Raw genomic sequence first — 14429 nt, 5'->3', positions numbered from 1 at the left:
GGCTCCCCGCAGGGAGCCTGCTTCTCCCTCTGCCTAACTCTGCCTCTCTCTGTCTCTCATGAATAAATAAAACCTTAAAAAAAAAAACCAACCATATAGGTCATATACCTATGTGCTTCTTAAAATAAAATGGATCATAATGTTCCCGTATGACCCTCAATCTTTGTTTCAAACAAGAAAACAATGAGACAAGGGCTGAAAGTAAAAGAGCCTATTCTAACAGTAAAGCCATTCAGAAATAACATCCTGCTTCAAGTATGACAGAGGTAGTTATCGAGGCTTGGAGGGTTTCTACTTACCTACCATATTATCTTTTTCCTGATCCTGCTTCTTCAGGTAACTTAATACAGACATTGTGTCTTTCTCCATTTTATACTGCTGTTTCTTTAAGTCCTCATTATTTTTTGCCAGTCTCCGGGAAGTATCACGATACTCAATCCTAGAGAGTTCTGTGACTTCCAGCCTGGCCTCCCAAAGGGAGGCATTGGCCTTGGCTCTGTCCACTGCAGACTCATCAGCTTTTATTATCTTCCTACAAGAGAAGGACATTGACAGCATATAACTATTTCTTTATTAGAATTTTACTTTTCCCTTTACTACTATTTGTTTTGGTTGGCATTGCCTGGCATATATGAACAAATATTGTTGGATGGATGAGTTAATAAGAAATACATATTTATGATACAGGAGGTTAACTGGGTGACTCTGCAGAGGGGAGCTTTGGAGCATAACTCTAAAGGACTGGAAAAACAAAGAGGAAAGGCACAAGTAAAATTCATTTCATACATTTTTTCATTTACTTCTTTTTCTCACATTTGTCATTTCTATTCCTACTCACTCAGTTTTAGATCTTGGTTCTCACTCCTACAAATCTATTACCTTAGTCCCCCTTCTGCATGATGATACATTCATAGTGTAACTGTAAATCCATTGTTCTGTGATCTTCCACCTACCCCAATCCCACTTTTGGTTTTGTTTTAGATTTTTTGGGGGAGGGATTTTCTGGCTAGACCTTGGACAAAAGATTAAGTAACTAGGACAAGTATGTTAAATACTTTATCAGCTGGTGCCACAATGTACCAGGCTTCAAGGATGCCTGAGAAACAAACCAAAATCAGGTATACAGAGGTAAAAAGAAAATTTAAAAATAAAAATAAAGTATGGCTTCAAAGGTTAAAGTGATAAAAGGATAAAGGTTTTCAAAATAAAGATTATACGAGGATTAACAAAACAATGTCCCATATATACAGTAGGCAATGGATACATAAAAATTTTTTTAAATTTTTAAAGATTTATTTATCCATGAGAGACACAGAGAGATGCAGAGAGAGAGGCAGAGACACAAGCAGAGGGGAAGCAGGCTCCATGCAGGGAGCCTGACGTAGGATTTGATCCCGGGTCTCCAGGATCACACCCTGGACTGAAGGCGGTGCTAAACCACTGAGCACCAGGGATGCCCATAAATATTTAGATAATAAGTAAGACTTTACTTGTATTTGAACCCTAAATATTCTCACACATACTTATGTGTGGATCTTTCTGTATTATCACCCTCCATCTGTCTCCATTCCCACTGTCACCATCTGTTCTCTTCAAATTAAGGGCAACCCCACCTCCAACCCTCTTGTCTATTGTAGCTTTGACCTCCCTTTCCAGCATGATTTAGGCACTTAGTGATAGGCTGCCTTGCTATAATCCTCCAATTGCTCCCTGAAGGTATAAGGTCTAAGCTGATCAGAACAGTTGATGCAGCTAGAATTTTTCATAAGACAATCAAGGACTTAGAAGGACTAAAAAAAATCCAAGGACTAAGAAGTCTGTTACTCTCAATGTTCCTCATTGTTGATCAGTGTACCATAGATGCACAGTCAAAAATAGAAAACATATTCTAGTGAGTTCCAAGAATATGATAAGCCCTTGGCACTTTTAAAAAGTGCAAGACTGGGGCACCTGGGTGGCTCAGTTGATTAAGCATCTAACTTCAGCTCACATCATGATTTCAGGGTCCTGGGTTCCAGACCCACATGGGGCTCTGCACTCAGCAGGGAGTCTGCTTAAGGATTCTTTCTTCCTTTCCCTCTGCCCCTTCCCCTGCTCATGCTCTCTCTCCTTCTCAAATAAATAAAATCTTTTTTTTAAAGTGCTAAACTATGCAATTATGTAAAAAAAAAAAAAAGAAAAAAATTACACTCTGGAAGAATACTTAATACATCAGGGGAGGAGGTACAAATAAATGTGTATAATGGGCTACCATTTTATGAAGGAGAAAAAGAATATCTCAAAATGATTATAGTGGTTATCTTTGTATGATGGGATTACAGGTGATTTTTGTCTTCTACTTTGACTTTCCATGTTTCCTAAACATTCTGTACTTCTGAGCATGTATTACCCTCTTAAATTACTTTATAAACTTTACAAGTTTGGGATTACCTTATGGTCCCATATATAGTGATAGATGCTGGATTCTTTTTTCTAAAGATTTTATTTATTGGGCAGCCCAGGTGGCTCAGCGGTTTAGCGCTGCCGTCAGTCCAGGGCCTGATCCTGGAGACCCAGGATGGAATCCCATGTCAGGCTCCCTGCATGGAGCCTGCTTCTCCCTCTGTCTATGTCTCTGCCTCTCTCTGTGTCTCTCATGAATAAATAAAATATTTTAAAAAGCCTGTGTCTCTGCCTCTCTGTGTGTGTGTCTCTCATGAATAAATAAACATTAATTTTATTAAATATTTAAAATATTTTAAGAGAGAGAGGAAGAGACATAGGCAGAGAGAAGCAGGCTCCCTGTGGGAAGCCTGATGCAATCCTAGAACCCCAGGATCATGACCTGAGCCAAAGGCAGACACTCAACCACTGAGCCAACCAGGTGCCCACAGTGTATGATTTTAATGAACCACTAGAGTCACCCAATAGATTTAAGGGCAATTTAGCAGCAACCCCAAGCCTACAAAGGGTTAGTTGCTAGAGCAATACCTACTTCAGGGGTTCTGACTAGTTTGGGGAAATCTGAACAATTACCTAATTTGCTCAAATCTTTTAGGTTTTCCTTTGAACCAAAAAGAATACATCAAAAGGCCCAAGGAACTACTCCAGTCATGCAGAAATTTTCTAGATGTTCAAGATATTCTCAACTATATCACAAACATCTCTCAAGCTGGGGGGGGGGGGGGGGGAAGAACCTAGAGCATAGTTCCCCTGGGGGGGAAAAAAAGATTCAAGTTGAAGCATACACAAGCAGACACCTTGATTTGTTTATTTAACAAATAATAAGCACCCGCTACGTTCCAAAGTCTCTGCTAGGTGCTGAAGATACGGTGACTAATGCTTAGTGCTATCCTAGAGAAGATAATAGTCCTGAGCAGTGGTTCCCAAGTCTAGCACTTACTGACATCCTGGGCCAAATGATATTTTTGTTTGGAAGGTAGATGGGGGTTGTCCCGTGCATTGCAGGATGTTTAACAGTATCCTTGGTCTCTACCCACTAGATGCCAGTTGCACACATCCCTGGATGAGAACCAAAAATGTCTCTAGATAGTGTCAAATGTCCCCAGAAGCCAAAATCGCTCCCACTTGAGAACCACTGATCTAGAGCAATACTGCCCAAGAGAACTTTCAGTGGTGATGGAAATGTACTATACCTAGGCTGTCCAATGGTCACCAGCAGCTACATGTGCCTATTGAGCATACGGAATGTGGCTAGTACATTAGATCTGATTTTTAAATTTCATTTTAACTTAATAGCCACACATGGCTGGTCATTACCCTGTCGGACAGCGCTGGTCTAGAGGACCTTCAATCCAAGACATGTCGTCCCGACCTTCTGATCTTCACTTCTAGTGTCACGACCCTTCCTCCACATTCTCAGTTCTTTGGTTTCTTCACTAGCACCTATTTCATTTGGTCCTGTATTCTATTCTTCGGTGGGAACTTATCTGCCTCCATCGTTAACGCATTACACACAGGCAGGGGCTGCGTCTAAACTATTCAGGGTTCCAAATCTCACACTCCAGTGTCTAGGTTGGAGCAGTACGGTTTGGCGTGCATTTGGGGAATTCCTGAACAACGAAGGCTGCCCTTTTCAGAAGCCTAGAGAACAAGAGGAGGGCAGTTGGCCAGCTGGCCAGCCCCAGCGTGCCGCGGGTGTCCAGTCCCGAATCCCCGGAGGGTAGGCCCAGGGAGAGGGGACCCCAGCGTGGCCTCTCCTTACTTCTTGTCTTTGCCTTTACTCCTGCCTTTCTTTTTGTCCTTTCCCTTAGGCGGCATCTTGGCTTCACTAGGGGCGCCCCTGTAGCCGACGTTTCTCCGCCGCCGCCCCGGGCCTGGCTCCGTTTCTAAGGAAACCAGCACGCTCCGCGGGTAACGTTCTGCGGCGGCCGTTGCCCGTGCGCGCCGAGAGCGCACGCGCCCGTGACGTAGCCCCGGCGCCGCCGCAAGGGGGCCCGGTCCGCGGGCCGGGCGCGGGCGGGGGAGGGGGGCGGGGCGGAGGTCGCGCCCAGGGCGGAGGGCGGCGGGCGGCCGCGCCGGGGTGGCGCGCGCGCGCGGTGAGTGTGCGGGCTTTGGGGGCGGGAGAGTCGGCCCCGAGAGGCGGCTGGGCGGGCTGGCGGGCGGGGATTCGAAACGCTCCCGTACGGGATGGCGGCGCGGCGTCCGGAGGCCGCGCGTCTCCGGCGGCGCGACGCTCGCGGCACGCTCGCCTCAGGAGGGTCTGTTTCTGAGGGGCTCTGTCCGCCCCGCCGCGGGCGTGGGAGCGCCGCCCCGGCTGACGCGTCCGCCCCTTGCCTCCCGCCGCAGCCAGCGTGGCCGAGGCCTCCCTGCTCCGCCTCGTCCTCTCCCCAAGCCGCCCGCACTCTTGGTTTCTCTCTCTCCCGCGCCTAGCTTCCAACCCTGGCTAATTCTGTAAGGGATGGCGCACTCAGCGGACTTGCCAGGCCAAACTCTTTGAGGAGGCCGTGAAGGACTTTTCGGGGGGCGAAGGTTGGGAGGGAGGCTGGCGGCCTCTGGGCAGGGGCGCGCGGGCGTCCGGGAAGAGTGCTGTCAGCTGGGGTGCGAAAGGCGGCGGGGCCCGAAGAGCTGCACTCCCAGAAGGATCCCGGATTCCCGTTTGCTGATAACCTGACTCATCCGCAGCCCCCTTTTCTGCAAGTTGCATAAAAGTTGGCACTTCGGGCTTTTTTTTTTTTTTTTTTTTTCCCTTGAGCACACCTGTGAAAAGGAGTACTGAAAAGTATTATCCTTTTTCGGAGGAGGAGCTCTGAGATTATATCTTCCTTCTGTGAGAGTCCTTGAGGATGGGAATTCTGGGGTGCTAAGACGATGCTTAGGAAACTTGTGACTGAAGCTCTCTGCTCTGTTATCCTGCATTTACAGTTGAATTTATTAATTTTTTTATTTTTTATCTTTTAAAGATTTTATTCGTGAGAGACACCAGAGAAAGGCAGGCTCCCTGCAGGGGGCCCAGTGCGGGACTAGATCCCAGGACCCCCCCAGCATCACGACCTAAGCCAAAGGTAGATAGATGCTCAACCACTGAGCCACCCAGGTGCCCCTTCCAGTTGAATTTAAAGTTTCTTTAAAAACTTCTTTGTGCACCTTCCCTCTCCATTTCTCGAGGTCTTTGTCCTGATGTCCCCTTCCTTTCTGATTCTTTTTTTTTTTTTTTTTTTTTTAGTTTTAGTTTTATTTAGTTATTCATGTGAGACAGAGAGAGAGGCAGAGACACCGGCAGAGGGAGAAGCAGGCTCCATGCAGAGAGCCTGACGTGGGACTCGATCCCTGGTCTCCAGGGTCACACCCCGGGCGGAAGGCGACCCTAAACTGCTGAGCCACCCAGGCTGCCTTTTTTTTTTTTTTTTTTCTTTCAATTGTGTAGCTTCTGTTTTTGAGTTTTGTGGATAAGGGGAACAGGCCAATTTGTTCATGAACGCTGAAAATCTTTTTAGACATGGCGTGTGTTAGCATGATCTTAGTTTATCCCCCTCCCCCTTTTTAAGTATAGTTGAGTCACAGTGTTAAATTATTATTTTTAAGATTTTTATTTATTTACTCATGAGAGACACCACAGTGTTAAATTAGTTTCAGGTGTACAAGGTAGCAGTTCACCTTCTCTACAGTATCTGCTACGTTCACAAGTGTAGCTACTGTATATCCTTGTATAATGCTATTACAGTATCATTAACTGTATTTTCTCTGCATTAACTTATTCCCAAAGTCCCTTTTATTCCTGTGATTTATTCATTCTGTGTAAAAAGTTTCCAAAGGAAATTTTATATGTTAAAGTAGACTCACAGGACGTGGGTGGGGGTCGGACTAAGGTTGCCCTTTGCCCTTAGCAAAGTACTAACATGGAGGCAGCTGAGTTCCTAGAGGAATGTCACTCTGCCTGTTTCAAGGACTTATCAAAGGGCTCTTAGTAAGGAAATTTAATTTTTTTCTTTTGCTTTTGTTTTCCACATGAAAACAAAAAATTTTGAAAAATTTTGACTCTTAAATCTTTAAGATTGCTGAAGGTGGAAGGTCTCATCTTCTGTAACTTCTTCCAGATGAATAGGGGAGCAAAGATGTCCCTATCTAAGAATCAACATTGGTCAGTTGGGGGCTTAAATATATAGAAGTTACAAAAGATACAGGCAGGGGCACCTGGGTGGCTCAGTCAGTTAAGCATCTGCTTTCTGCTCAGGGCTTGATCCCAGGCTGGGATCTCCCTCTGCTTCTCCCTCTCCTTGCCTCTCCCCCTGCTTGTGTTCTTTCTCTCTGTCAAATAAATAAATAAAATCTTAAACACACACACACACACCCCAAAAAGGTAGAGGCAGGTAATACCAAGGGAGACCATATGTTTGGATCTCTTTCTGATGACAGGATCATTTATAGGCTTGAAGTTATGGCAGTAATGGAGTCTTGGCATCTGGTGGAAAGACAAAAGAGCAAAACATGATTAGAATAACAAAAAGATGGATGCCTGGGTAGCTCAGTGGTTGAGTGTCTACCTTCAGGTGTGATCCTGGGTCCTGGGATCTGTCTTGCATTGGGCTCCCTGTGGGGAACCTGCTTCTCCCTCTGCCTTAGTTTCTGCCTCGCTCTGTGTCTCTCATGAATTAATAAAATCTTTAAAAAAAAATTAACAGAAAGAGAAGCCCAAATAAGAGTCCTTTGATAGTTGACAAACTTCTCCAGTCCAGGAGTTTAACCAGTCATTAAAGGAAAGAGAGGGCTGATTTAAAGGACCAATTTGAATATTCATATCAGTTAGAAACTCAGAAATATTTGTGTGGTAATCTGGAATGTATACACACTGCTCTGTTTTTACCATAGCACATGTTCCAGCTTGTGCAGCAGTTAAAACATCTAATGCCATTCTATTTTGTAAAACTGTTTTATGCATTTGTATTACTCAAGTATTTATTAGAGAAATGCTATTTTGAGTGTCATTTAGGACTTAGACTGTTTACTTATTAAGAGCTTCAGTGTGCCAAACAACATCATCCAATCCCAAGAAGGGAACAATGATAGATACTAGGTGGTCATACCAATGAAACACAGAACATATCCACATTGTTTTAAATTTGGAAGGTTAGCTGGGTTGGTAGTCGTTTTAATAATGTGTCCATGCATCCAGGCAAAATCCATAGTACAGCAGCCTATCCAGCCTGGAGAAAGCTATGGACACAAGTTAGAGCCGAATAGCCATTGGACCCTGTTAGGAGCTAGCCATCTAATTCTGGGCCTCCTTGAACTGCAGTCAGAATATCAAAGGCCATTCAGTTTTGGAGGGCCACCTTTTGATTTTGTGGGTGAAACTCAATCTGCCGGTTGAGTCTGGTTAAAGATAGCTGTTGTATGCTCAGCTAAAGCCTCTGTTTGCAATTTTATATCAATAGAGAGAGTTCCTGGGATAAATATAAGGAATAAAACCATCAAGAAGCCCTCTTTGTTTGAAGTCTAGCCTTAACAGTATCCTAATTATTAGGAATCACTGGCAAGGGGGAGAAAACGTGTCTCAGGAGGTAAGTGTATCATCTAATGCAATCATAGGGAAGGGAAGGTCATCCATTTCCCCCCAAGTCCGTAGTTAAACCCATGAAGTGGGGTATGCTCCATTTTTTAAGGAGCAGTTTTGTCATCACAGTCACACAGAATTGGTCAAGGTGATAGTTGAGCTACACAGTTGTTGGGAAATCAATCCTATTTGGCACCTGTTCAAATAAGCATATACCACGGAGGTCCTATTATTTCCACAGAATAACCAGCACGAAGATTGTCTATAAATGAGCTATTGTGGCAGTTTCTCTGAAATTTACAAGTTGTCTAGTTTAGGCAAACAACGAACATTCAAAGACAGTTTAACATCCTCAAAGGTGGGTTATTGAAACATAATTTTTCTCTTTAAAAATCATCATTATTTCCAGAGGTGGCCAAATTAAGACTAATTTGTAAAACAAGTTCAGTTTGAACAAACTTGGCCTTATTATTTACATAAGCTCAGCAAGGATAGGGATTGGTGTATAGATCTTTTAAAATCTGCTGCTGGAATTTTCATAAGGAATCTAGATTGAACTTTTAGTAGCCTCTTGGCCAGAAGCCAAGCCACGTTCTTGCCATCAGTTATGCCTGCAATACCTGTAAACTTGGGTGAATTTCTCTTCATGAGATCCCCAAAGTATCCTGAGGTTCTTGCACCTGCCAGGAATTGACATTTTTTACTAACCTGGTAAGAGTACTGGGAACTCTGTAAGCAAAGGTATGAGGCAGCATTCTCAATGGGCTTTATAAAAGGCTCCATGTTTCATAAGTCAACCTCAATTCCTGAAAACTATTTGGTTCTGAGTCTATGCATGTCTCTCTCAAATATGACATTCCAGTCAAAGCCTTAGTAAACTAACCAGTGTTTCCAATGGTATTCTGTTACAAGGAGAATAGATTTTTTTTTTTTTAATTTACTCATGAGAGATACAGAGAGAGAGGCAGAGACATAGGCAGGGGCAGAAGTAGGCTCCCTGTGGGGAGCCTGATATGGGACTCCATCCCAGGACCTGGGGATCACAGGGATCATGACTTGAGCCAAAGGCAGATGCTCAATCACTGAGCCACCCAGTTGCCCAGGAAAATAGATTCTTTTGAACTTATGCAAATGACCATGATTGCCATGGAAGAAAAAATACTTAGACCTTTTGAGTATCAGAGGGTTCAGGTGGAGAGAAAAGTTAAATGCTTCAATTTGTTCACAAATGAATACTTTATCATATTTCTTTAAGTCATAGATATCTTAAGGGAAAGTTTCCTTAATCTGGAAAGTAAACATTTAGAGAATCAGCAGTGTTTCAAAGAAGAGTCAAAAGCTATAGTCAGGGCAGCTCTGGTGGCTCAGTGGTTTAGTGCCACCTTCAGCCCAGGGCATGATCCTGGAGACCCAGGATGGAGTCCCACATCAGGCTCCCTGCATGGGGCCTGCTTCTCCCTCTGCCTGTGTGTGTGTGTGTGTCTCTCATGAATAAATAAATAAAATCTTAAAAAAAAAAAAAGCTATAATTATCTTTTTCAGTTCATTTAGTCACATGTTACTAATTCTTGTTTGCAGTCTTTAGTTCTGGAAATTCTTAATGCATTTCAGTTTTATGATCTTAAAGATATCAAATACTTGTATTTGTCAAAAAAAGACCTTTATATGAATCTCCTTGAAGACGGAATTCATTTTGCAAGAGAATAAGATCAATTACAAATGACAAAAACTCAGAAATGGACATTGTTAATGATGTGAGTTACGATGCAGTTGACAAGGAAATTCAGTTATTTCTCTGACACAGAACACTTTAATAATCAGAATATTGAGTGATGACCTTGTACCAAAACCAGCATACCATATGAAGAAGCCTAATTAGTCAAAAAGATTTCATTCATGATTTAAATCTTTTTTTTTTTTTTTTTTAATTCATGAGAGACACACAGAGAGAGAGAGAGAGGCAGAGACACAGGCAGAGGGAGAAGCAGGCTCCAGGCAGGACGCCAAATGTGGGACTCGATCCCCAGTCTCCAGGATCATGCCCTGGGCCGAAGGTGGCGCTAAACCGCTGAGCCACCCTCATGATTTAAATCTTGAAGAAGTATGTTAAACCTTAGAAAATTTTAAAATGCATGCTAAATAGGATTACAGATCACTAAAGACCTGATAAAAACAAAAACATAGAAACTGGTTTGCCTGGACATAGAAAAGAGAAAAACATTGTTTATATTTTATCAAGAGCAGACCAACAATCCAAGAAAACTTTTTTTTTCTTTTTTCTTTTTTTTTTTTAAACAGAGAAAGAAGGATTTCAAACTTACACCAGTGTATTTTTAAAATCCATTCATTCCAGGACACCTGGGTGGCTCAGTGGTTGAGCGTCTGCTTTGCGCCCAGGGCGTGATCCTGGGATTGAGTCCCACATTGGGCTCCCTGCATGGAGCCTGCTTCTCCCTCTGCCTAGGTCTCTGCCTCTCTCTCTCTCTCTGTGTCTTTCATGAATAAATAAATAAATCTTTTAAATAAATAATAAAATCCATTCATTTCAACCTTAGTCTGTCCTGACCAGGCATAAAATTCCTTTCCAAAGATTTCCCTTCAAAACTTTCTACAACTTTCCTTTGCATTCAGATTTTGGCCAAAGCCATGTCTCTCCAAACAACCAGTGTCATTTTAGGACAAAATTTTAATTTTTGTAATTTTTTTTCTAATTTTATTTATTTGAGAGAGGGAGAGACAGCATGAGCAGGGGTCAGGAGGCAGAAAGAGAGAGAAGCAGACACCCTGCTGAGTGGGGAGCCTGACGTGGGGCTCAATTCCAGGACCTTTAGCATGACCTGAGCCGAAGGCAGCCACTTAACCAACCTGAGCCACCCAGGTGCCCTCAAAATTACTTTTTTTTACCTTCAACAAAAATGTATTTCTATTATGTTTTTCTTACACATACAGAGTTGCTTCATTTCCTTAAGTGTTAATTACATTGAGTAGAATTGTGACTCTTAGAAACTTAATCTCCAGTGAAAACTAAATAATAACCAATTGTGAGCAGAATTCTTTAGATAGCAAACTTATGAATTGTTAGGCATACAGCATGTTTCCCAACAGACCCAAATATCCTTTGTTTCTTTGCAATAAGTAATCAAAAGCACAAACCTACATTCAGTAATCAGTGCTTTAGCACTTTATCCTATTTGGAAAAGACCTAGATGGCCAATGAATTCAGTCCCAATTTATCATCCAAGCAAAACTTTAAAGTTTCAGGTTACCAAAAGATTTTGAAAACTATCTTAACAATTACCCATGAAAACTTTGAGACAGGCAAAATTAACCATCATTTTAAGTCATCTATTTGCTAACAAACCGCAACAGAGATAACATGAGCTTATTTGACCTTCAGTAATCCCTGGTAGAATAAAAATTTCGTATTTAATGCTGATGACTCTTAAGGATATGCCTATTTTAATTAAACCAACAAACTTAAATTAGTTTAAATACCAAGGTATGTTCCACCTGGGCCCACTGTAAAAGTCCGTTTGTTTTCCACTGTCAATTTTTGCCTGGGGCACTGGGGAAATATGCAGTGAGCAGTGTTAATTCCAGGGGAGTGCTTTTCTCTCCTTGGCAGGGAGGAGATGGAAAGGAGCCAATGGTGTCTGTTGGTACTGAGGATGGTATAGGAACCAGTTATGCAGGTGGCACCCAAGATGGTATAGAAAGAGGAGGAGGGGAAGATGGTTCTAAACTTTGTCAGCTCGGACCAATGAGCAGGCACCATGGCTTTTTTCCACCAAAGTGGAAATATGCAGTTCATGTCTGGCCAGAGAAGACAAGAATTTTCCCCAAAACAAAGGGAGATTCAGTAGCTGCTTGGGAATATTCCTTAAAGTCCCTTTCCTGAGTAGACTAACCATACGGCTCTAATTATAGCCATTAACCTGGGAAATGAGGGAGAAGCCCCCACATTTATGAGGAGAAGGAACACTGAAAGAGTCAGAGTCCCCCCTCATTAGGGATGGCCTGTGTTTCCTCTAACAATCGGGGTTCTATCAGGAGGAGGCCTATTTAGATAATTATCATTCAGTATATCAGGAGGGAGTTTACTGGCCTGGTTACTGACCAGACATGTTCTGCTAGAGGCCCTTAGGTCTGGGTCCAGACTTAGAGCCCTGATGGTCTGGACCTGGGGTACTTCCTCCCTTTTGCCCTGCTTCTTGCAGAACAGATCTAACTGAGATCCTCCTGAGGCCATGCAGTATTACAGGAGATCAGTCTCTTCCTAAATTTTGCAATCTGAATTGTTTTCCATTGGGCTAAAAGGCATCCTAAGGGAGAGTCCTTGGGAACTGAAGAGAGAAGAGCCATTACCAAGAAACCCCCACCACCACCATTTCCTGGGTGGCATCCCATGCAGAATATGTCAGAGGTCCTGGTGTCAAAGCTGTCTGAGGCATCCCTTGAACAAAATCACTGTGATCACTGCCCTGCTGTAAAGTCCTGGGGGAGAGATGCTACCCCCACCCCTCTGCTGGCTTCATGTATTTTTGGTGTATTTTCCCTCTATTTGTCTCTCACACTCTGGTGGGTCCACGGTAGAATCACCTCTGAAGGAATTTCCTCTGATTTGGAATCCATAAAAGGATTCGTTTTTGAGTTTCTGAAAGTGCACCCAATTGAAAACTTGCAGAAAAGAGAGAGCATCTTCTTTAGAGGCTATATATTCGGAATTCTAAAAATTGGTTATTGTATAGTTATTGTATAATATGAAAGTCAGTCCAAGACTTTCCTTGTTTGAACACAAGCCTATAGACTGATCTATAAACATGAAAGTTTTATTATAACAAGATTATTTCTTAATATGCACATACTTTAATTGCATGTACTTTATAGTTTTTTAATCCTACAACTTTTTTTTTAAGATTTTATTTATTTATTCATGAGAGACACACACAGAGAGAGAGAGGCAGAGACACAGGCAGAGGGAGAAGCAGGCTCCATGCAGGGAGCCTGATGTGGGACTCAATCTCGGGACCCCAGGATCATGCCCTGGGCCAAAAGCAGGCGCCAAACCGCTGAGCCACTCAGGGATCCCAATCCTACATTTTTATTGACCATAAGTTTGATTTGTAGTTAAACTGTTGTGATATGACTGTTGTTAAGATAAATGATCATATTTATATGGTTCTAGAATGCCATATTCTGAATTTTCACATTCTCTGCCAAAGAACTGAATATTATTCGGTCATCTGTTAGTGAGAAACATCTGATAATACAGATAGTGCAGTAGGAAGTTGCTGTCTAGCAATTTATCTGGTAACATTTCCTTTTATAATTTCTGTAATTTCTGGGAGGTAGGTTTACTATGAAGTTTCAGGATTATCTTGCTGAATAAATATGCTTTGTTTTATTTTTTAGAATGTTAATGCTTTTAAAACTTGGACTAAGCCACTTAGTGTTTTGTTGACTTGACTTTACAATTATTTTTTCCCCCAGTTTGCATAGTTCCTGGTCAATATAGAAATGTGGAGTGTCTTGACTGAATCCTCATGCAGACAAGATCATTATGGTCCTGGTAGGTAGGATAAGTAACCTGATATAAGGTAATATCTGTGCTAACCTAAAGCTCTAAATGTACTTCATATGCTTCTGGGTCATTTTTGTTGGTGTTTTCTTTCCAAATTGGATTGTCCTTACCAAATGATGACTTTTCTCTTGTCCTATTGATTGTAATATCAAGTGTACAGTTCAAAAAGCAAATAACTTAGGACTACATAACAAAGTATATTGGGGATCCTGGGTGGCGCAGCGGTTTGGCGCCTGCCTTTGGCCCAGGGCGTGATCCTGGAGACCCGGGATCGAATCCCACGTTGGGCTCCCGGTGCATGGAGCCTGCTTCTCCCTCTGCCTGTGTCTCTGCCTCTCTCTGTGTGTGACTATCATAAATAAAAAGAATAATAATAATAAAAAAAATTAAAAAAAACAAAGTATATTGTATTTCCTGGTTTTCTTTTATTTTCAAAATATATAGTATTTGTAATTTTCTAGTTGTTCCCAAATTGGGTTTACTCTGTAAAGTTGTCATGGCTTTATTCTGGTTTAGAGTGGAGACTCAGATTTCTACTCATAAATCATCCTTGAAATCATCTGATAGCAGATGTGACTCTATAGGTGGAAGAGAGTAGGTGTATAGCTTTTGATTTTGTTTTCATACAATGTTTGGAATCGTAGATAAATATATTATCCAAACTATATCTGAAGGAACTTATCAATGTTTCTGAATATCAAGGGGAGTGAGTTACTTTTTTTTTTTTTAGATATTTATTTATTTGTTTGTTTGACAGAGTGAGTGAGCACAAGCAGGGGGAGCAGCAGGCAAAGGAAGAGGGAGAAGCAGGCTCTATGCAGGAAGCCCGATGTGGGACTCGATCCTGGGACTGGG

General features: G+C 42.3%; 2 protein-coding genes across 6 annotated transcripts in view; one reads left to right on the top strand and one right to left on the bottom strand.

The window, feature by feature from the left end:
• BBOF1 (basal body orientation factor 1) overlaps positions 1 to 4383 on the bottom strand; it is a 41154-nt gene extending 36771 nt beyond the window's left edge. Inside the window, exons 1-2 of one of the 4 annotated variants that reach the window (XM_038545253.1) lie at positions 4205 to 4383; positions 304 to 532 (exon numbers count right to left, since the gene is read on the bottom strand). In XM_038545253.1, the coding sequence (XP_038401181.1) occupies positions 304 to 532; positions 4205 to 4260 (285 nt within the window). In that variant the 5' untranslated portion in view covers positions 4261 to 4383. The other 3 variants (XM_038545252.1, XM_038545250.1, XM_038545251.1) reach the window with 3 other exon arrangements.
• A 136-nt stretch (positions 4384 to 4519) lies between these two features.
• The window catches only part of ENTPD5 (ectonucleoside triphosphate diphosphohydrolase 5 (inactive)), a 52344-nt gene continuing 42434 nt past the window's right edge, over positions 4520 to 14429 (top strand). The window contains exons 1-3 of one of the 2 annotated variants that reach the window (XM_038545248.1): positions 4520 to 4538; positions 7875 to 8000; positions 13484 to 13562. The gene's annotated coding sequence lies outside the window, so the exon portion shown is untranslated. The remainder of the gene's footprint in view (positions 4539 to 7874; positions 8001 to 13483; positions 13563 to 14429) is intronic. The other variant, XM_038545247.1, reaches the window with a different exon arrangement.

The sequence above is a fragment of the Canis lupus genome, chromosome 8 (genome assembly GCF_011100685.1).
Source record: "Canis lupus familiaris isolate Mischka breed German Shepherd chromosome 8, alternate assembly UU_Cfam_GSD_1.0, whole genome shotgun sequence".
Taxonomy (NCBI): Eukaryota; Metazoa; Chordata; class Mammalia; order Carnivora; family Canidae; genus Canis; species Canis lupus.
Note: the sequence above shows the minus strand (reverse complement) of the source record. Positions and strands in the feature narration are given on the sequence as shown.